The sequence below is a fragment of the Manihot esculenta genome, chromosome 6, assembly GCF_001659605.2.
Source record: "Manihot esculenta cultivar AM560-2 chromosome 6, M.esculenta_v8, whole genome shotgun sequence".
NCBI classification, from domain to species: Eukaryota; Viridiplantae; Streptophyta; class Magnoliopsida; order Malpighiales; family Euphorbiaceae; genus Manihot; species Manihot esculenta.
In genome coordinates, this window is record NC_035166.2 from 22,116,116 (window position 1) to 22,140,187 (window position 24,072).

Here is a 24,072-nt window from a genome sequence, read left to right on the forward strand (position 1 = left end):
ATAATCCATTCGGAATTTGAGAGGGATTGCACTGATGAGACAGAGGAAGACATCTACGTGATAGATGGAAAAGGATAATAAAGTTCGTGAAAGCACCAACCAATAGGAGGCTTTGGTCTCTAGTTTTTCATTATTTACGTTCAAATGAAAGGAACTGGGGTTCGACTAACAGAGAAAGAAAACGTACAGAGAAAGCGACAGGGAAAGGAGTTCGACTCCAGCAGTGGGTTTGCTTCACCTCGGCACCTCTTATGACCGTGTTTTCTTTCTTGTTTAGATTTATTTCTTTTCAAATTTTGCTAAGTGTGTATTTTCAGTGTAAGGTTTGCGATTAGGATCTATTTGGTTTGCATTTTCTTTGGCTTTGTTTTTCGGTGAGATTTGTCTCTTCGCAGTGACGGGCTCTCCTTTCGTAGTTCTTTACTTGGCTGCTTTGATGGGACTTGAAGGGAGTTGGCAGACAATTGATAAATCCTTAATACTAGCTCTGATATATGAAAAAAACGACAATTTTCATAGTATCCTTTAATCGTCATATTACCGGGAGGGGATATTCCAATTCATCCATTTTGTGTTTGCTATATCAAAAATGACAAACCAAACCAAAATAAACATTCAAATCTTTAAACTTTTCTTGTTTCTGTTCTCTTCCAACCTAAATTCACTTGCATTCCCCTTCAACTCTACTTTTCAAGCAATCTATATAAATATATATCCGAATCCATGGAGTTAAATATAATTTTTAATAAATTGACAATTAATCATACATAAAACGTATGAATTATAATCTATCTTATATATACAATTATAAATGTGGTGTTGCCCTCATAGTTTGGTTTTTTTTAAACATAAATCCTTAGTGTTCCAAACAAAATGTACATCTACCCATTTTTGGGGATCAACTACCCGAGACAGTTTATTATATAGGAGAATACTCAACAGTACAAATAGGCTTTCAATCCTCAAACATAATTTTCTATATTTTCATTCTTTTTTCATGCCTAATAAGGGTTGGAACAAATAAAACTCAAACTCAGAACTCAAGTAGCAAGAGAAAGAGTTGTCCCAATTCATATTCCTATGCAGTATTATAAGCATTGGAGGATAGCCTAGGCTTTGGGTGCACCATCATGGGCACAGCCCTTTGCAAGGTTAGCCCATAAGCTTCTTCCATGTTCAGTTTCTCAGGCATCAACCCATCTGCCAATTCCCATTCAAATGCATGAGCTAGAGTTGCTACTAGCAAGTGAACCATCCTTAACCCTAAGCTCATTCCTGCACATATCCTCCGTCCAGCTCCAAATGGTATTAACTCAAAATCATTTCCCCTAACATCAACATTTGCCTTCTCTCCTCCTCCCAAAAACCTTTCAGGCCGAAACTTTAACGGCTCCGCCCATATGTCTGGATCACGGGATATGGCCCATACATTCACAAGAAGAGTTGAGCCCTTAGGTATGCGGTAACCATTTATTTCAATCTCTTCTGCCGCCATGCGTGGAAGAGATAACGGCGTTGATGGGTGGAGGCGGAAGGTTTCCTTCACGACGGCTTGGAGATATGTGAGGTGAGCTAGGTCTAATTCAGTTACGAGACGATCTCGGCCCACCACAGAATCAAGCTCTCGTTGGACTTCGGCCAGCATATTAGGGTGGCGAATGAGTTCTGCGATGGCCCATTCTACTGTACTTGAAGAAGTATCGGTGCCCGCGGTAAACATGTTCTACAAACCAAAATAATTAAAATTAATAATAACATTCAAAAATTTATTATGTAAAAATTAATAATAATAATAATAATAATAATAATAATAAATCTATCACAAGCCGCAATAAGGACAAAGACAGAAACTACCAGAAGTAACGCTTTGATTTCAGTGTCGGTGAGTTTCCCTCCCTCGCCATCGGCGTCTTCTTTCAAAGAAATCAACGTGCTCAACATATCTTTGTGTTTTTCGCCAGAGTTGGAGCCATGAATCTTGTGGTCCTCCACAATCTTAGTCAAGAAATCATCAAATCTCCGATGGAGCTTCTTCATTTTGGCTGCTACACCTTGTAAATCTAGCCACTCCAAAGCTGGAATGAAATCGCCGATATTGAAAACTCCGGCCAACACCATCAACTCCACCACCATTGATTTGAAGTCATCTGCCTTCGGATCACCACCGCTGCTACCGTCGTTAAATACTTTTTTACCTATCATCACGCGGCCAAGGGCGTTGGTGGTACACACGTTCAGCAATTGTCCTAGGTTAACCGGCGTTGGGCCCGCACCTTCCAGTACGCGAGTGAGCACTCCTACTTCTTGCTGCATCATTAGTTACGTCGAGCCTTAGTCAAATAAAAGTGGAGAAAATGACGTCTTATATGAGTTGCGTGGAAAACTTTTTCTTTTCTCCAAAAGATCTATCGCTTGTTTGTCCTTTGATTACACTTTCCATCTACATAAATCTTTTGAAAGTATTTTATTTTTAGTTTAATAATATATCTATTCTAAAATAAAATACTATTAATTAAAAATGTATTACAAAATCATACATAATCTATTATTTTAACTTTTTCAAAATTATTTTTAATCATATAATTATAATATTTTTTATATTTTTTAATATTTAAAGTATTTCAAAAAATTAGTTAAGAAGATTTTAAGTATTTCTCTTTAAAAAATGATGAAGAAGAGTAAAATAAGATATTGTTTGATTCAAAAAGATTATTACTTTTCACAAAAATAATTTAATTAGACTTATCAAAGGAAAAAAATAATTTAATTTTTCAGAAAATAAAAAAAATCAATTAAATAAATAAAATTTTAAGATTTTTTAAAATTTTAAAATTTTTTAATTAAATTATCTAACCAAACAAGTCCTAACTCCGAAGGTATGTTTTAAATGTGAAGTCAAGGTGAGAATCAAGAAAATGAATTTTTTAAGAAAATATTTTTTCAATGTATGAAATAAACTAGATATTTTATAGTTATTTGTCAACTTAACTGCGCATATTAGCGGAAACCAACTTTTCAGCTCAAAATTTGTGGATCTGGAAGACTATATAATCTCTATAGATTACTTACACCCTATAGATTATATAATGGCAATACTTTATTTTCCTTTATTTGACCTAAGTGGTTCACATTTTCATCAATAATAAAATATTAAATTCAAGTATAAGTACCATTAATTATTTATTTATTTATTTTTAAAAAAATACATTAATTAATTTTTATCTTTTAAAATCATTAATTATTTAATCACTCAAATAAATTATAGAGACCGATTTGAATAATTGAGATTTTAAACATTATATAAATATTACTAATATTTTAAATAAAAATAGGGGCTAAACAATCAACTGCTTGAAAAAACATTAAAATAAATGAATAAGTAGGTAATTTTCACCAAATTGTGAGAAATTAAATAGTAATTTTATAAATTTTGTTATTTATATTTTAAGAAAAAAATTAAATAAGGTACAAATATTATATATTTGTTTTTTAAGAATATGTAAGATTTTTTCGTATAAGTGATAATATCCGCAATAATTTTCTTATGATAATATGGAAAAATAAATAAAACAATTAATTAACCTGTCTAATATGTCTAAAATCATCCAATGCCTTGCCGGAGAAGAGGTGGACGGAGCTGATCTTTCTAAGCAAGCGCCATCGCGGACCATATGGTGCAAACACAAGGTCTTGGTAGTTATAAGCAATATATTTTGCACCGCAATTCGGTGGCCGGTTCGAGAAGTTAGCATCATGAGCCTTCAAGAATTGAGCTGCGACGGAGGCAGAAGCCGCCACCACAACATCCACGAAGCCCATGCGAAGGTGTAAGAGAGGTCCATAGATTCGAGCAAAGGATGCTAAGGAGTGGTGAGGTTTAGAGCCCAAATGAGGCAAGTTTCCAATGAGAGGCCATGGCTTCGGGCCCGGTGGAAGAGGACGGGAGGCACGGTGAAGGAAGAGGTGGCGAAGGTGGAGGAAGAAGTAGAGGAAGGTGGCGAAAGCTATGGAGTACAAGAGGAAAGGAGACATTTCGTATTAAGCTGAAGCGATACAGAGGTGCATGACAATGGATTTTATATATATTTTGTATATAAAGATTGAAGACGATGTCGCCATTAGAATATTTTTAACAAAAAAGTAGGCGAATTAAAAATTAGGTCTCAACGCGCGAGCTTGCGGTCTGCGGTGGTAGTTAGCTCGTGCTATCGCAATTTCGTGAGAATGGTGGAAGCTTAGATGATTAACATGTAAAAAATAAATTTATATTTTAAAAATTTTTAATTTATCAATAAATATTATTTTTTACTTTTTAAATTTTAAATATAATTATCTCACCACATAAGATTTTATAATTAGTTAAGATTTTATATGTGAGATTTATTATAGTTATTGTTTTGATATTTAAATCTATGATTAAATCTAAATCGTTATGATTTTATATAAATTTAATTATATTATTTTAAAATTTTTATAATAGCAACTAATTTTTTTATTATAAATAATCTACCCATCTAAAAAAATCACTCTCATCTATCCTTCAAAATTACAACACAACTCAAACTTTATTATTCTCCACTGTTTTTCAACATTAACCAACCAGTTAATTTCCCTTGATTTGATTAGTGGATATATAAGTTGTGCAAGGTTGACCACTCTTCCATTTGCTATTAAAAATTTATGAAAATTTTAAAATTATTCATTTAAAATATTTTTATATTTTATTAAATCAAATATTTAATTTTTATATTAAAAAATTATTAATCAATTTATTATAATTTTAATTGACAGAACTATATAATAAAAATATTAAAATTATATAGATATAAATAATATATAAATAAAATTACAATATTTATAAATAATTTAAAATAATTAATAATTTTTTAATAGAATGATTGAAGAGTTATATTTTGTAAAATAAATAAATATTTTAATTAAATATTTTTAAAATAATAACACAAAATTCAAAAATTTGATAATAACTTACCCAGAAAATTATCAACCAGCCAAGGTGTCGGTGACTACAAACAGAAAGATTTACGGTTCACACTATTGCATGTAAAATCAAGAGATTTAACCCATCATAAAATTTAAGCTTCGCGTCAAATCAAGTAAATTTTACCCAAAAGAACAATACTTTTCTCTTGATCGTCTCTTTATTATTTTTCATGTGAATTATCGAAAAATTTTTGAAATAATAATACTATAACTGAGTTGATTTTTTTATTTTAAAAATTCATTACATTTTTTAATACTTAAAATAATAAAAAAAAATAATTATTTTGTAATTTAGACTCTATTTATTTATAAAAAAATTGTATTTAAAAAAAATTATTGAAAAAATTATATAAATTTTTTTTATAAAAAGTATTTTCTAATAAAATCATTTATTTTATATTATTTAATTTTAATTTAAAAAAATAAAATATATTAACAATTTATATGCAAAGGTATCAATAAAATTTTTAAGATACGGAAGATGATTTTTTTTTAAAGATGAATTTTATTTTTTTAAATACTTTATTTTTTGATAAAAAATATTTTTTACTAATTAATTTTTTAAACATTTTAAATAGTAAAAAATATGAAAAATATCTTTTATAATCAAATAAAAAATTATTTAAATTTCATTTATTTATTAAAAAAAAACTTATATTTATAAAATATGAAAAATATTTTTTTCAACGAGATCATATATGTTCTATTACTTAATTTTAATTTGAAAAATAAAAATTTATTAATAAATGTATATATGAAGATCCTAAAAATATTTATAAAAAGTGAAAATAACTTTTTTAAAAGATTATTTTTATTAAAATGACTTTTTAATAAAAAATATTTTTTATTAATTAAATTTTCTAAATACTCTAAATATTAAAAATTATATAAAATATTTTTAAAAATATATATATATATTTAGTGAAGCTGTAATCTTCCAAATTAGTTATATATAAAGGGTGGTCAAATTCTAAAATAGATTCAATGCATGTGTGCATGTTCTCTCATGCGAAGTTGGTTTTTACCATCACTTACTTTTACATTACATAGAGTATTCAATAATTTACTAATAAAAACTAAGAAAATACTTTCAAATATAAAAGGGGAATGAATAAAAATCAAGTTTATTATTATTGTATTTTTCTTTTATGAAAAGACTTTTGGGCATTGATGGAGCCCTTGCCCCCCTTTACTGCTTTTGTCCTTTCTGAACATTTGCTGCATATAATTGCCCTCGAATTCCATTATTTGATTTGACGTATTTATTTATTTATATATAATAACATAGTTAAAAGTTTAAATCTCTTTGAAAATAATTTAACTGGCTGACAGAAGTAATTTTCCCACGAAAAAAAAATTATTTTAAAAAATTAAATAAAAATATTAATCAAATCGCCATAATTCTAATGTTTTATAAAAATTTAAAATTTTTTAATTAAATTATTCTCAATTAAATAAAATTTTGATTTTGATTTTTCATTTAAGCGTTAATTTTTATTTTGTAATTTTTATTGTAATATATTTCTATGCGGATAAAAAAAAATTATTATATATAAGCATTTAAAATACACACCAATGAGAAAGTGCAAGAAATAGTAAGAAAATTAGTAAAATTTCAATTGATTCCTTCCTCGACCCCAGCCCTCGCCCTTGCCATATCTCTCATTCTGTTTTTATATATCAGTCAAACAACATGTTCGACACGGTATGGTGCTTTTGAGTTTTTAGTTATGCCTTTTGGACTAACAAATATTTCTGCTACTTTTTGCATTTTGATAAACCAGGTTTTTCATGAATATCTCGATAAATTTGTGGTGGTCTATCTTGACGATATTGTGGTATATAGCTCTTCACTGAAAGAACACAGGGAACATCTTAGTTTAGTATTTGAGAAATTGAGGGAGAATAATCTCTTCGTCAAGAAAGAGAAATGTGCGTTTGCTCAAACCAGAATCAAGTTCTTGGGTCATGTGGTCGAGCAGGGAAAAATAAGCATGGATCAGGGTAAAGTAAAAGCCATTCAAGATTGGAAGGTACCCAGAGGTGTTGTAGAGTTGAGATCCTTCTTGAGATTGGCAAACTATTACAGGCGATTTATGAGGACATATTCCCAAAAGGTGTGTCCCCTCACAAAGCTCCTAAAGAAGGGAAATAAGTGGCAGTAGACGGACGAGTGCCAAGCAACTTTTGATGATGTGAAGAACACGATGATGGTTGAACCAGTATTAGCTCTACTCGACGTGAGTAAACCTTTTGAGGTGCAGACAGATGCTTCCAACCTGGCACTAGGAGGAGTACTCATGCAAGAAGAACATCCGGTAGCATTTGAGAGCCGAAAGTTGAAGGAAGCAGAAGTTCGATATACAGCCCAAGAGAAGGAGTTGTTAGCAGTGATTCATTGTCTAAGAACGTGGAGATAATATCTGTAACGATCCGAAAATCGGACCGCTACCGGCGCTAGGATCCAGATCGACTTAAGGTCGCCGAGACCCGTAGCAAGCCTAACATACAACCTGACATACCTGATAATCCCATACATGATCAACATTTACATAAAAATTTTAAACTTTTTCATTCACCAAGCTTGACCTGAACATGCATCAAAATCATAACATAAACCCCACACAAGAGCTCTCATCAAATGCTCTAGTGAGATAGCATCATATCATACATCAAGCTTGGTTTGACATTTCTTAACATTAAAACATTTTATAATGATCATGTACAAAAGGGGATTAACATAACATTAGGGCCAAGCACAATACTAAACCTCATAACATTCAAATACATTACATTACATAAAATCATTTTACAATACATGTCCACTCTAACTATTACACTTAACTTGACTTCAACCTTGAAGACTCCCCGGTCTATCATGAACCTGCAAGCCTGGGGGTGAAGGGAAAGGGGGTGAGCTAAAAAGCCCAGTGAGCAGAACAAAAGAACATATACGTAAATTATGCTTTCGTGGAATGCATCACAACACATACAATTCACATCACGGATGGACTTGTCACCAATAACCCTCTACATATCCAATGTGCCCGGCCCTCGACGGAGCTCCGCAGGACTTCCTCTTAAACATAACACAATGCCAAGACGCGTGGACATGGGCAGCCCTAGACTTTCATAAATCATACATAACAAATGCCAGGACGTGTGGACATGGGCAGCCTTGGATTTTCATTAATCATCATATCATATTGAGGGCTAATGGTTCATCCAACATCCATCTACATCAACAACATATTATGCAATGCAACATATTTGTGAGATTCTAATGCAACAACCTAAAATATATCATGGCATTCGTGATGCATGAACATGCTCAAAACTTTATTATTTTAAAACATAGTTCAGTTATACTCACCTCTGACTGACTCTGATCTAACTCTGAAGCATCTATCTCACTGCTGGGCTCCTCGGTTCCTCGAGTCCGATCCTACACAGGTGGACTCGAATGAGGTGCCAAATATACACTAACATGACTCTAAACAACTCCCCAAATACCCCCCTAAAACCTCACAAAACATTGATAGAAAAAATGCAAAGAAAGGTTGAACAGGGCACTTTCGGCTGCAGGTTCGGTGGCCGAAAGTCCCTCCAGAGCCGAAACTCAGCCACTTTCGGTGGCACCTTCGGCGGCTGAAAGTTCCTTCCAGAGCCGAAACTCATGCATGTTCGGTGGCACCTTCGACGGCTGAAACTCCCCTTCAGAGCCGAAAGTCCAACTTTCGGGGGCAGGGTTCAGTAGCCAAAACACTCCTCCACAGGCAGGTTCGGCGGCCGAACATGGCTTCGGCTGCCGAACCTGAGTTCTTCCAGAACGGGAGAACTCAGCCTCTCATGCACACTTTTGCCTCCCAAACCTTCCAAACTCAAACACAACACTCCTAAACATGCATAAACACATCCTTAAGCATTTAGGGGCTTAAAACTAGCCTATACCCCAACAACATCACATTTTATCAAACAATGAACATACATTGCATCATTAAACTCACATAACCCTATCATTTAACAACTAAGCTAACCATGCATCAAAGCTTCCTAAAATCCCTCAAAACTTTCATAAAACATAAAAGAAAGGTAGGATCTACTCTTACCTCTTGAAGAACGAGAGGGGAGACGATCCAAACTCGGAGATGGGAGAAATAGAACTCCGGGTCTCCAAGCTTCAAAACTTCGTTCTTTACTCGTAAATCTTCAAAACCAAGTTAAAAACTCATAAAAATCATGAGAGACTTGAAGGAAGGACTCAAGATCGACAAGGGATGGCAGAGTCTCACCTTGGCCGAAAATGGGGAGAGAAAAACTCACCCATTTTGGACTAGGGACCCCTTTATAGGTGGCTGGCCAGACCACCTTCGGGGGCTTAACGTGCCTCCGCATGCACCCCATGTTTGGCGGCCGAACATGAGGTTCAGCGGCCGAACCTGGGCTCTTCCTTCATTCTCTTTCTTTTCCTTTCTTTTAAACTTTAACTAAAAATTAACCATCAAAAACATGAAAAACATTTTGGAAAAACATATTTTACCTTCTAGAGGTTTTCGACATCCGAGATTCCACCGGAAAATAGGAATTCCGATGCCGGGGTCTAGCCGGGTATTACACATTACTTATTGGGGTCGAAGTTTGTAGTCAAGATAGACAACACGGGTGTCAGCCATTTCTTTTCTCAGCCGAGACTAACACCTAAGCAAGCAAGGTGGCACGAATATTTATCTGAGTTTGATTTTCAGTTTGTGTACAACCCAAGAAGTTCTAATAGGGTGGCCGATGCTTTAAGCAGAAAACTTGAGATAGCAACTCTGAAGTGGATAGCTCATTTGTCGCAGAGCGTAGCAGAGACAACGTTGAAAGAAAGGATTCGGGAAGACTTACAAAAGGATCCCCAAGCCATGGCCTTGAGGAAACTAATAGACAATGGCAAAACAAGGCAATTTTGGTTAGAAGCGGACTTGATCATGACAAGAGGGAACAAAATCTATGTTCCCAAAGCAGGGGGACTTAGACTGTAACGACCCGGAAATCCGACCCGTTACCGGCGCTAGGATCCAGATCGGCTTAAGGCCGCCGGGACCCGTAGCAAGCCTACATACCTCCTGTAAACCTGTGGAATCCCATACATATCAACATATACATGATCTGTAAAAATTTTTCTTTTCTCTTATCCAAGCAAAACTTGTGCATGCACAAAATCATACATAAACCCCACACTGGAGTCCTCATCAAATACTCCAATGGGGTATCATCATCATACATATCAGCTTGGATAATCATGGTCATTAACATCATTACTCATTAAACACTCTGTACATCATGGGGATTCACACACCTCTAGGTCAAGCACTACTAAAATCCTCAATACATCATTAAATTATTCATTTCATTACATGGTCATAAGTACTCATTACATCATGTTCATGTCCACTACTATCTATTACAACATACATGACTTGACTTCACTCTAGCCGACTTCCTGATCTATCCTGTACCTGCAACTCTGGGGATAAAGGGAGTGGGGTGAGCTACTAGAGCCCAGTGAGCAGAATAATAAAACCTTAATTTAAATCATGCTTTCATGTATGCGCCATAACACAAACATTTCACAACAAGGATGAACTTGTCACCATTTAGCCCCTATCTTTCTTACTTATACATGCCGGGGGCGTAGAGCCGTAGCAGGCACACCCGGACTTCCATAATCAGTCATAGTGCCAGGGGCGTAGAGCCGTAGCAGGCACACCTGGACTCACATAGGCTATCATGGCATACAAGGGCTAATGGATCATTCAACATTCATCCACATCAACAACAAAGTATGCAATGCAACATATTCGTGAATTCTAATGCAAACAACCTAATATATCTCATGGCATTCATGATGCGTGAATCATGCTAAAACATTTCACTAATTTGCTTTAAAACTTAAAGTTTATTCCACTCACCTCTGGCTAGCTCTGAAGAGACTCTGAAGCAGCTGGCTCACTGCTGGGGGTCTCGGTTCCTCGGGTCCGAACCTACACAGGTGGACTCAAATGAGGGACCAAACATACATGAACATGACTCTAAAATACTCCCCAAAAAACCCCCTAAAACATCCTGAAAACATCACATGAAACATGCAAGAAATGGCTGAACAGGGCACTTTCGGCGGCAGGTTCGGCGGCCGAAAGTCCCTCTGCAGCCGAAAGTCATGCAGGTTCGGCGGCACTTTCGGCGGCCGAACCTCCCAGACAGAGACGAAACTTGAGTTTCGGGGGCAGGCTTCGGCAGCCGAAACTGCCTCCACAAGGGGGTTCGGCGGCCGAAAGTCACTTCGGCGGCCGAACCTGAGTTTCTGCCGAAGGGCAGAAACTTGGCTCCCTTGTGTCCACAGCCTCCAAAACGCCTCAAAACCTGCATAAACTTGTTTCTACACATGCATACACATCATACATCACACCTAGGGGTCTCAAACTATAATATACCCCAACTACAACACTTCAAACAACACATTTCCAACATACATTGTTCAAATCACAACATAAACCCATAAACCTAACAACAAGCCTAAACATGCATTCTACCCCATCAACTTGCATAAAACATAAAAGAAGCATAGATCGAAGCTTACCTCTTGAAGATCGAGAGGAAGAACGACCCTAGCTCGGAAAATGGAGGGATTTAGCTCCAAGACTTCCAAGCTCCAAAACTTGTTTCAAAAGCTTAAATCTTCAAAACCAAGGGAAAACAAGTGAAAATCTTGAAAGATTTAGAGGAAGAACATCAAAAATGGGTGAGGGGCGGCGGAAAGCTCACCTTGGCCGAAAATGGGGAAAAACTCGCCCGTTTTTGGCTAAGGGACCCTTTTATAGTGGCTGGCCAGACCACGTTCGGGGGCCGAATGTGCCTCCGCATGCATGCCATGTTCGGCGGCCGAACATGAGGTTCGGCGGCCGAACCTGGACTTCCCTCACTCATGCTTTCGGGGGCCTAACGTGCCTCCAAAACGCATGCATGTTCGGCGGCCGAACTTGACTTTCGGCGGCCGAACCTGGGTTTTCCTCCAAAGACTTTTCATGTAAAAACTCATTAAATTTCTTACTTAAAAACACGAAATACATGAAAACATTTCATAAAATCATAGTTTTACCCTTCTAGAGGTTTCCGACATCCGAGGTCCCACCGGACGGTAGGGATTCCGATACCGGAGTCTAGCCGGGTATTACATAGACGCTTGTTATTAAAGGAATATCATGACACTAGGTGGGCTGGCCATTCAGAGTGGCAGCGTACGTTAGCACTTCTAAAGCAGGGGTACTTTTGGCCGAAAATGGCGAATGATGTCCAAGAGTATACAAAAACTTGTTTGGTGTGTCAACAGGATAAGACGGACAGACAGAAATCAGCAGGGTTGTTACAGCCATTACCAGTGTAACGACCTGGAGACCGGACCGCTACCGACGCTAGGATCCAGATCGGCTTAAGGCCGCCGAAACCCGTAGTAAGCCTGCTATACATTCTATAAACCTGGTAAATCCCATACATGATCAACAATTTCCATAAAAAATTGAACTTTTACATCTACCAATGTAACGACCCGAAAACCGAACCGCTACCGGCGCTAGGATCCAGATCGCCGAAAGTGCCGCCGAACATGCATGAGTTTCGTCTCTGTCTGGGAGTTTCGGCCGCCGAAGGTGCCGCCGAACCTGCCTGACTTTCGGCTCTGGAGGGACTTTCGGCCGCCGAACCTGCCACCGAAAGTGCCCTGTCCAGCCTTCCTTTGCATGTTTTTCTATGGTTGTTCATGATGTTTTAGGGGGGTTTTTGGGGAATAGTTTAGAGTTGTGTTCATGTATGTTTGGTCCCTCATTTGAGTACACCTGTGTAGGTTTGGACCCGAGGAACCGAGGACCCCAGCAGTGAATCAGCTGCTTCAGTCTGTGTCAGAGCTAGCCAGAGGTGAGTAGAATAAACTCTTATCTTTTTATAAATGAAAATCTTAGCATGAATCATGCATCACGGATGCCATGTGATATTTTAGGTTGTTTGCATTAGAAATCACGAATATGTTGCATTGCATAATATGTTGTTGATGTGGATGAATGTTGAATGATCCATTAGCCCTCAGATGTTATCACATGATGATATGATATGGAAGTCCAGGTATGGCCTGCACTACGCCCCTGGCACTATGTAAGAGAAAGACCGGATGTGGCCTGCACTACGCCCCCGGCATCATTGGTTATGTATGTTATGTTATGTATAAGAGAAAGACCAGGTGTGGCCTGCACTACGCCCCTGGCATGATTGGAATATGTAGAGGGCTAAATGGTGACAAGTTCATCCTTGATATGATTAGTTGTGATGTGATGCATTACATGATAGCATGTGTTTTAAATGCTTTATTATTCTGCTCACTGGGCTCTAGTAGCTCACCCCTTTCCCCTTATCCCCCAGGTTTGCATGGAACAATTGGTACTCACTCTCACCAGACTATTTCCTTAAAGTGGGAGGTCAAGGGTTCGAGTAGTGGGGGAGGCGATCTAATTTTCAAAGGGAAATTTGGGCCAAATCCACTTGGGGAAGGATGCGATGCAAGAACCCAAGGGGACAAATCCTGCCAGGAACCCGTGAGGGTAAATGGATGTTAAAAGCTATTCACGACGCCAGTGGAAAGCCCGAGGTGGCACGAGGCCAGGCGAGGGATAGCCTTGGGCCGTGAACGGTAACAGTGCCGGTGAAAGGGCCGGGCTGTTACAACCAAGCTTAACCTGTGCATGCACACTATCTCTGTAATATAAAACCCCATACTAGAGCCCACATTAATACTCTAGCAGGGTCATCATTTCATATATTAAGCTTGGTTCTCATTACATATCATTATGAAACATAATAATATACAGATCATGTACAAAAAGGATCTACCAACTCTAGGGCCAAGCACAATTCTATCATCCATAGACATTACATGACTATACATCATTTTACAATATATGTCCACTACTGCTATTGCATAAACTTTTCTCCTGTAGCTATTCATTGCTATCTTTGGCCCTGCAAACCTGGGGGTTAAGGAAAGGGGTGAGCTACTAGAGCCCAGTGAGTAGAACACTAATAAAATCATTTAATAAAACATGCTTCCATGAAATGCATCACATCACAAATAACTCATATCATGGATGGACTTGTCACCAATAACCCTCTACATATCATAAACTCTGTGCCAGGGGCGATACGGCCACACCTGGTCTTCTTTATCACTTTGAGGGCTAAAGGATTCTCTAATATCCATCCACATCAACAAAGTATTATGCACTGCATCATCTTCGTGAATATTAATGTAGCAGCCTAACATATAAACATGGCATTGATGGTGCATGAGTCATGCATACTAATGCATACAACCTAACATATACATGGCATTTATGGTGCATGAGTCATGCTAAAACATTTCATTTCATTGAAAACGTAGTTCTTTTCTACTCACCTCTAGTAGACGCTGGAATACCACTGAACCAGCTAACTCTGAGGGCCTCCTTAGTTCCTCAGGTCCGCTCTTATAATGGAGGACTTAAATGAGGTACCAACAAACTCTAACATAACTCTAAACATTCCTCCCAAAACCCCCTAAAATATCTCAAGCATGCATGGAAAAACAAGCAAAGGAAGGCTGGACAGGGGACTTTCGGCGGCAGGTTCGGCGGCCGAAGGTCCCTCCAGAGCCGAAAGTCAGGCACTTTCGGAGGTAGGTTCGGCAGCCGAAAGTCCTATCCAAAGACGAAAGTCACAACCTTCGGCGGCATGTTCGGCGGTCGAAACTCCACTCCAGAGCCGAAAGTCCAAACTTTCGGGGGCGGGTTTAGGCAGCCAAAATAACCTCCTCAAGGGGTTCGGCGGCCGAACATGAGTTCTCCAAGAAGGCAGAACTCGATCCAACCTGAAGTCTCCAGCCTCCAAAACCTCTCCAAAACATGCACAACTCACAACCAAGCTCCTAAACACATGCATATACTCTTCTTCATACATATAGGGGCTTAGAACTAGCTCAAACCCCAAAAATAACACATATTCACACATATGGCTTATGATCAACATAAACCCTATCCATGCAAACCATGCAAAAACCCTTCAAAACTCACTTAAAACATCAAGAAAGGTGAGGATCCATGCTTACCTCTTGAAGATCGAGAGGATTTATGGTCTAACTCGAAAATGCAAGGAAAAACTGATCTAGAACCTCCAAGCCTCACAACTTTGCTTCTTTGCTCAAAAACTTCAAAACCAACATAAAAACCATTTAAACTTGCTCAACTTTGAAGAAAACCAAGAAATCAACCAAGGAAGATCAAGAACTCACCTATACCCGAAAAGAGAGAGAAAACTCACCTCAAATTCGGATAAGGGGCCCTTTTATAGGTGGCCGGTCAACCACCTTCGGCGGCCAAAGCTAGTTCCACAGCTTTACCACCTTCGGAAGCCGAACTTGGGCTTCGGTGGCAACGAAAGTTAGCCACCTTCGGTGGCCGAAAGTGAGGTTCGGCGGCCGAACCTTACATTTCTCTCCTTGGTCTTTTCTTTTCAAAACTTCAAATTTTCTTAATCAAAACACTAAAAATACTTTAAAACATTTTAGAAAACCTTTCTTTACCCTTCTAGGAAACTCTGACATCCTCGAATTCCAGATTCCAATGGAGATTCCGCCGGAAAGTGAGAATTCCGATGCTGGGGTCTAGCCGGGTATTACAACCAGTGCCGAGTAGGCCATGGGAAAGTGTTTCCATTGACTTTATCGCTGGACTCCCACGAGTAGGGGAATTTGATCACATCCTGGTGATTGTCTACAGGTTTTTCAAATATGCCACGTTCGTGCCGGTGTCAAAATATTGCTCGGCAGAGGAGATTGCTAAAGTATTTTTCAAGCATGTGGTAAAATACTGGGGGATCCCGAAGAGCATAGTTAGTGATCGTGATGCAAGATTTACAGGGTCATTTTGGTCAGAGCTGTTCAAGCTGTTGGGCACCAACCTGGCGATGTCCTCAAGTTATCATCCTCAGACAGACGGACAAACGGAAAGAGTTAATGGAATGTTGGAGGAGTACCTGCGGCACTTTGTTAGTGCCAGTCAGAAGAATTGGGTTTCCCTCCTTGACGTTGCTCAATTTTGTTTTAATTCTTTATAGACCTCTACTACTAACAAAAGTTCTTTTGAGATTGTGACAGGTCAACAACCGTTGGCACCTTATAATGTAGATGGGCCTTATTCCGGCCGCAATCCGAAAGTATTCCAGTTCAGTAAGGAGTGGAGACAAAATGTGGAGCTTGCCTGCGCTCAGTTAGAGAAAGCTAAGAGTCATATGAAGAAATGGGCAGATGAGAACCGGCGCCCGCAGGAGTTCACAGTTGGTGACTTGGTGATGGTGAAGCTATTGCCAGAGCAGCTGAGATTCCTTCGCAACCGTGACAAGAGATTAGTCCGGAAGTATAAAGGACCAATACCAGTAGTCGCCAAGATTGGACCAGCCGCTTACAGGATTGAACCTCCAAAGTGGATAACAGTCCACCCAGTATTTCACGTCAGCAAATTGAAGCCATATAATGCCGATGAGTCTGATGCAAATCGTAACACAACATCACGACCAGCGGTAACCCGCGCACCACCTGTCAATCAAGGAGTGGAAGAAATCTTAGCGGAACGAGTCGTCAAGTCCACCATGCGTCCACCACACAAAGAGTACCTTGTCAAGTGGAATGACCTTGGTGATGAAGAAACCAGTTGGGAGAAGAAGTCAAGCCTACAGGCATACGCACACAAGATTGTGGACTTCATTAATGCTCATTCGACGAGGACGTCGACCATAAGTGGGGGAGTGTCATGGTCATAGAGTTTCAAGGACCAAAATTGTAATTTTCCAATATTAGAATTTTCGAAAAACAATAATGGGATAAATTAGTAGAAATTAGTAGTAAGAAAAGGGTCATGTCAATTTCTTGTAATTCCTTTTTATTTATTTATTAAGGAGGGAGTGTCACCTTAGATATATTGATATCTCCTCCCACCATAGTTCTACTTGTTTTTAAGGCTCTTTAGGGGGGAGTGACTAGTTGGCCACCAGCAAGGGCTGGGCCCGACTGGCCACCGTAGGCTTGTTGAGTCCCTGGATTGTGCCTTCTTCTCTTGCAGGCGTTCTCCTCAGTCTGCAAGTTGGGAATAGATCGTTGATATGATTGTGTAATGACTATTTTGCCTCTAGAATAAAATAAGTAGCCCATTCAATAAATTTCTGTGCTTGGTTGTTTGTTGATGTGCTTATATTGCTATAATTATCCGATCATGATATTTTCATATGATAACTGTGATTTTCTTTATTTTTATGAGAATGGGACATGAGGTTCTAACCTTTACGTTTCTTTATCCAGGTGAATGTGTAGAGAGTTTGGCTGACTTGGCTTGAAAAGAGTTCAAATCAAGTATCACACGGTTCTAAATCAGTATCAAAATCTGAAACCGTGACACAATACATGTGTGCATGTTGACTCATGCGAAGTTGGTTTTTACCATCATTTACTTTTTATTCACACGAAAATACATGTACATTACATAGAGTATTCAATAATTTACTAATAAAAACTAAGAAAATACTTTCAAATATAGAAGGGGAATTACTAAAAATCAAGTTTATTATTATTGCATTTTTCTTTTATGAAAAGACTTTTGGGCATTGATGGAGCCCTTGCGCCCTTTACTGCTTTTGTCCTTTCTGAACATTTGCTGCATATAATTGTCCTAGAATCCATTATTTGATTTGACGTATTTATTTATTTATATATAATAACACAGTAAAAAGTTTAAATCTCTTTGAAAATAATTTAACTGGCTGACAGAAGTAATTTTCCCACGAAAAAAAAACATTTTTTTATTTTAAAAAATTAAATAAAAATATTAATCAAATCGCCATAATTCTAATATTTTATAAAAATTTAAAATTTTGTAATTAAATTATTCTCAATTAAATAAAATTTTGATTTTGATTTTTCATTTAAGCGTTAATTTTTATTTTGTAATTTTTATTGTAATATATTGCTATACAGATAAAAAAAAAATATTATATATAAGCATTTAAAATACACACCAATGAGAAAGTGCAAGAAATAGTAAGAAAATTAGTAAAATTTCAATTGATTCCTTCCTCGACCCCAGCCCTCGCCCTTGCCATATCTCTCATTCTTTTTTTATATATCAGTAAATTCTCCGTTAATTCTTTATTTAAATTTTTTTAAAGTAAAACTACTCTATACATTAATAAATTTTTATAAAATAAAGAGAGATATTATTTTAAATAAAAAAATAATTATATATAAAAGATTTTCATATTAAAATATTAGCGACTAAAATAGTATTATAACTTTTATTAAATAAAGAGAATTGCCTGTTATATACTGTTAAATTAATATTTTTAAAATTATTAGTTGATGTCAATTCTGATACAAATCTCGGCAAAACAGAATTGTCAAAATTACACAGTCACATACTTATCGGTCTCTAATTCTGACGAACAGATGCTTTGAGGAAATCACCCAACCAAACTTGATATTTTTTTTCTTTAATTTCAACCGCAATTTACAAAAAGTCTCCACGTGACCCAGTTTTCTACATAGATAGCGAAAAATAGTAAACTTTTTTGTATTAAAATTTTACAGTAAACACAATATCATATCTCCAACAAACTTCTTTTGCAAAAGATTGTCGAATGTTCAAACAAACTTTAACTCTCATAGGGTCCGGTAACATAACTGAAATATTTTTCATATTATACTCTTTACAGTGACTAACAAAATTCCTGTCCAATTTAGTCAATGTCTCGTTATAATCACCAGAAGGGAGGACTTTAATCAGAATCCAAAAATGAGAATGAGTTAGAAGGATATGGAGAGAATTTTCATTACATTGTATCTCCTTTCAAACAAGTAGAAATCGAGTATATAACCAAAGGTCCCAATTTCCTATATTTTCAAAATCAATATTATTAAAAAACCGAAACAGATATTTTTTACCTCTAATTCCATAATAAATACCCTCTAAAAAATGTTATAAATCTGCCAAAAAGATTTATATATTCTGAATATTCATTGGATTGTATCTGAGAAACATCTCTACCATACGAAATCATTAGTAATAATCGAAATATCTTTGAAACTCTTAATATGGGACAACAACATTTTTTTTCGTTAATAGTTAATTGACGCAGATCGTCTTTTATGAGCAAAGAAAAAGAAGAAATTAAGTTTAAAAATAGAAAAAAGCGAGAATATCGAGTTAAAAAAAATTTTCAAAAAATTTTTCTCAAAAATTATTTAGATTATTATTTAATTATTGTTAAATATAAATTAATATTATAGAATTAGTTTATATTTAAAAATATTAAAATATTCTATTTAAACTCTCATATCTTAATTTTTTTATTAAAATTACATTTAAACAAAATACATTTTAAACGTAAATATTATATTAATTTATTAAAAATTTAAATATTTGACGAGGTAAATACTGGCTTTTTTTTCTTTCCATGAAAATACTTTTGGGGATTAATGGAGCCATCGCGTCCTTTCACCCTCATTGCAGATGTACCACTGCTTTTGTCCTTTCTGAAGACCAGGAGAGTCCCATTATTTAATTTTATCTATTTAAATATAATAATGTATATGGAATTAATTGTTTAGTTTCGTGGTAAATGAAACTAACACGTAGTCCTCTACTTTCAATACATTTCTAAGTTTTGTATTTTTTAAATATTAACTATTTAATTTTACTATTTACTCAAACGGTTAATAAATATGTGAAATAATTAAAATATTATTATTTTCAGTTAATTCATATAACTACAAAACGCATTATCTAATTTTTATAATTTTAAATCATATAATTATTTAATTTTTTAAATTTTAGACACAATTATTCGATATATATAATTTTAAAATTATAAATATTTAATTCATTAATAAATTTTTTTAAAGTAAAACCACATAGCATATTAATAAAATTTTATTATAAAATAAAGAGAGATATCATCTGAAACTGAGAAATAATTATACCTAAAAGATTTTCGAAGTCAAAATATTAGCGATTAGAATATTATTATAACTTTTACCAAAGAAAGAGAATTGCCTATTATATATTGCTAAATTAGTGTTTTCAAAATTATTAGTTGATGCCAATTTTGATCGGCGGAGTAAAATTGTCGGAATCACACAGTCACATACTTGTCGGTCTCTAATTCCGACGAACAGATGCTCTAAGAAAATCACCCAACTAAATTTAATATCTTATTTTTTCAATCTCAACCGCAAGTTACAGAAAGTATTCACATGATTCAGTTTTCCATATAGATAGCGAAAAATAGTAAACTTTTTGTATTAAAACTTTACAGTAAATACAATATCATATCTCCAACAAACTTCTTTCGCCATTTCAAAAGTTGTCGAATGTCCAAACAAATTTTAACTCTCATAGGATCCAGCGACATAACCGAAATATTTTTCATATCATACTATTTATAGTGGCCAACAAAATTCTCGATTAATTTAGCCAATGTCTCGTTATAATAATCAGAATTGAGGTCTTTAATCATAATCCAAAAATCAGAATGAATTAGAGGGATATAGAGAGAATTTTCATTACCTTGTATCTCTTTCCAAACAAGCAGGAATTGAGTATATAATCAATGGCCTCAATTTCCTATATTTTCAAAATCAATATTATTAAAAAAATCAAAATAAATATTTTTTACCTCTAATTTTATAATAAATATTCATCTAAAAAATATCATAAATCTGCTAAATAATGAAGAAAATTCATTGGATTGTATGTGAGAAATATTTCTACCATACAGAAATCATTAGTGACAATCGAAATATCTATGAAACTCTTAATGTAGGACAACATCTTTTTCTTCATTAATAGTTAATTGACATAGATCGTTTTTTATGAGTAAAAGAAAAGAAGAAATTAAGTTTAAAAATGAGAAAAAAGCGAGAATATTGAATTACAAAATAATAAAAAAATTTTATGGGAAATTATTTAGATTATTATTTTTAAAATTAAATATATTATTTAATTATTATTAAATATAAATTAATATTATGGAATTAGTTTATATTTAAAAATATTAAAATATTCTATTTAAACTCTCATATCTTAATTTTTTTATTAAAATTACATTTAAACAAAATACATTTTAAACGTAAATATTATGTTAATTTATTAAAAATTTAAATATTTGACGAGGTAAATACTGGCTTTTTATCTTTCCATGAAAATACTTTTGGGCATTAATGGAGCCATCGCGTCCTTTCACCCTCATTGCAGATGTACCACTGCTTTTGTCCTTTCGAAGACAAGGAGAGTTCCATTATTTAATTTTATCTATTTAAATATAATAATATATATGAAATTTTATTGTTTAGTTTCGTGGTAAATGAAACTAACACGTAGTCCTCTACTGTCAACACATCTCTAAGTTTTGTATTTTTAAAATATTAACTATTTAATTCTACTATTTACTCAAACGGTTAATAAATATGTGAAATAATTAAAATATTATTATTCTCAGTTAATTCATATAACAATTTGAGAAAAATTTATCTGGTCACGAAATACATGAAAATACGTTTTTTATTAAAAAATAAATAAATAAAATCTCTGCATTTATCTGAAAATTATCCTAACAAATTATCAAAAAAGTGCGTAAAGTTTTTTTTTTAGAGTAAAAAAAATCAATTTATCCGAATAAAATTATTTATATATTTTATTATTATTAATTATGTGGGCCATCAACTCCTATAATTCATATAAGTGACAAATAGCCAAGTCGTTTTCATCTATGACCCGGTTTGGCTGTAACAGTCAATTTCAAATCAAAATCGGGCCGGCTACTACCCCCTTATTTAAGAACTAGTTTTACATTGAATATACATTTTTTTTAATTTATTCCACTCAAAATGTAAATTATTATTTTTTCAAAAATAATAATTTTTAACACATTTTTAGTTTATATATATTGAAAATAAAATTATTATATTTAATAATATTGAGTTATTTAATTTTAAATTGTTAATATAATTAAAATAATATATTAAAAATAAACTAATATAATAAAACAAATAACCTATAATTAAACAAGTAAAAATAAAAAGAAAAAGTGAAAGCAAACCTAACTAGATACATTTATGACCCAACTACTTTTTCTGACGTGAATCACAACCAACCAACATAGCTATAATAGAAGCCAACTGTGAAGTAAATAAAAAAAATAAGTTAAAAAAATATGGATTTTTTTTTTGGTAAAAAAATAAATAAGGTGAGGCCGCAAGGGCATAAACGTAAAAATGTTTCTGGTCTAACAAACAAGTGCTTCAGTACTACAAAAAGAAAAGGGAATATACCTAAAAATATTCCATTTTTTACACTTTTAATCCATGTTTCTAATTTTGTAAATAAATATAAGATTAAATACATATTCATATTTATATAATTTTATATTAACTCATTAAACATTTAAAATAAAAATATTAATTTAATTAAAACTTAGAGTTATAAAAAAATCATAATAATTAAATAAAAATATTAATTTATTTTCCATCCTGCTTTGGTGGGATGTTATAATTGTCAAAATAATTATTAATTTGAGGATAATATTAGTTGGAAAAAAATTTAGAATAATTTAAGTTAATTGTTTCAATTGATGATTGATTAATGGTGAATTAAACAGAATTTTTTTTTTTATTATATACCAAGAGCCATATTTTAAAATTTACCCCATTTTTAATATGCAGCACGCGTACTTTTAATACACCTTGTTAGGTATAGTGCTAGCCTTAGCCCGTTTTGGTTTGAGAGTTTAATTTTATAACAGGAATGAATGGCAAAAAGTCTAGAATAATTATATCATAGGATGAATAAATAGTAAATCAACTTTTTCTCTATGAAAAATACTGGTTACGTTCACTCTCAAAACTGATTATTTTATATTCTTATACTGGTTACGGTCATTCTCAAAATTGATTGTTTTACATTCTTTATTATTCCTTTTGTTCATATTTTTTTATTATTATTTTTATATTATAATATTTTTAATATTTAATATATTTAAAATAAATATAATAAATAAATTTTTTTAATATATATAAAAAATAAAATGAATAAAAATTATGAAATAGATGAAATATATTAATTGAAAAGTATTTATTATATTGATTATTATTTTTTTAATTAATTAGACCATCTGAATCTAAAATGATTATTGTAAGCATTTCTTTTTTTCATTCATCTCTGACAATAGTTTGATATAATTAAACATGTATTACTTAAATTTGAAATTTTATTTATATAACTAAATATGAAATTCAACACGACACATCCTTATATAGAATTCAAATTTTTTTTTGTGTGTTCAAATGTTATGTAGTTTGAGAAAATAATGTAAGATATTGAATAGTATTATTTCTGTTAGTTCCATGGAAAAAAAATTTACTTCTATACTTCTTTAATCTTTTATATAAATACAAGTCAATAAGAATTATTAATTTTCAAAATATTTTGATGAAAATGTGCATCATTTGATTTAAATAAATATATAATATAATAGATATAATTTGATTTCTTGCATTATTTGAGCATTTGGAGGTTTTTGAACCTTTTTTATATTGTATTGATGTTCAATCCCTTAATATCCCACTTGAAAATTTTTAAAATACTATCAAATTAAATGGTAAATTTTTAGAAAAATGTCACATAAAAATGTTAATATATTTATTAAATTAAATTCAAATATTGCAAGGCATATTTTAGTTTTTAACTCGCGCATATGTACAGATTTAGCTGAAATTATTCCTTTATATGATCAAGCCCAGTCTTGTAATCTTTGTCCCCTTCAAATGATATCTGCCTCTCGCATACACTTCGATTTTAAATTTGAAACTCATAAAATAAAGAATTTGACAATCAATTTGCGCAATTCGATTTCTGAGACATGCTATGCCAGTTGAACCGCGAGCAACTTTGGCATTCAAACTCCAATCCC

General features: G+C 34.0%; 1 protein-coding gene across 1 annotated transcript; it reads right to left on the minus strand.

The window, feature by feature from the left end:
* Positions 1 to 888: 888 nt before the first annotated feature.
* LOC110617654 (flavonoid 3'-monooxygenase) lies at positions 889 to 4,215 on the minus strand. The gene is made up of 3 exons (XM_021760596.2): positions 3,583 to 4,215; positions 1,855 to 2,307; positions 889 to 1,723 (listed from the first exon to the last, which is right to left on the minus strand). Exons 1-3 carry the CDS (start codon positions 4,030 to 4,032, stop codon positions 1,079 to 1,081), a joined length of 1,548 nt encoding a protein of 515 aa, XP_021616288.1. The 5' UTR covers positions 4,033 to 4,215; the 3' UTR covers positions 889 to 1,078.
* Between the last annotated feature and the right edge of the window lie 19,857 nt (positions 4,216 to 24,072).

Bases quoted from the DNA above. Each gene is read 5' to 3' on its own strand.
- LOC110617654 (XM_021760596.2), bottom strand. From the start codon at position 4,032: ATGTCTCCTTTCCTCTTGTACTCCATAGCTTTCGCCACCTTCCTCTAC. The intron at 2,308-3,582 runs GTTAATTAATTG...CTAATGATGCAG, and splicing joins ATTTTAGACATATTAGACAG to CAAGAAGTAGGAGTGCTCAC. The intron at 1,724-1,854 runs GTAGTTTCTGTC...TTTGGTTTGTAG, and splicing joins AAATCAAAGCGTTACTTCTG to AACATGTTTACCGCGGGCAC.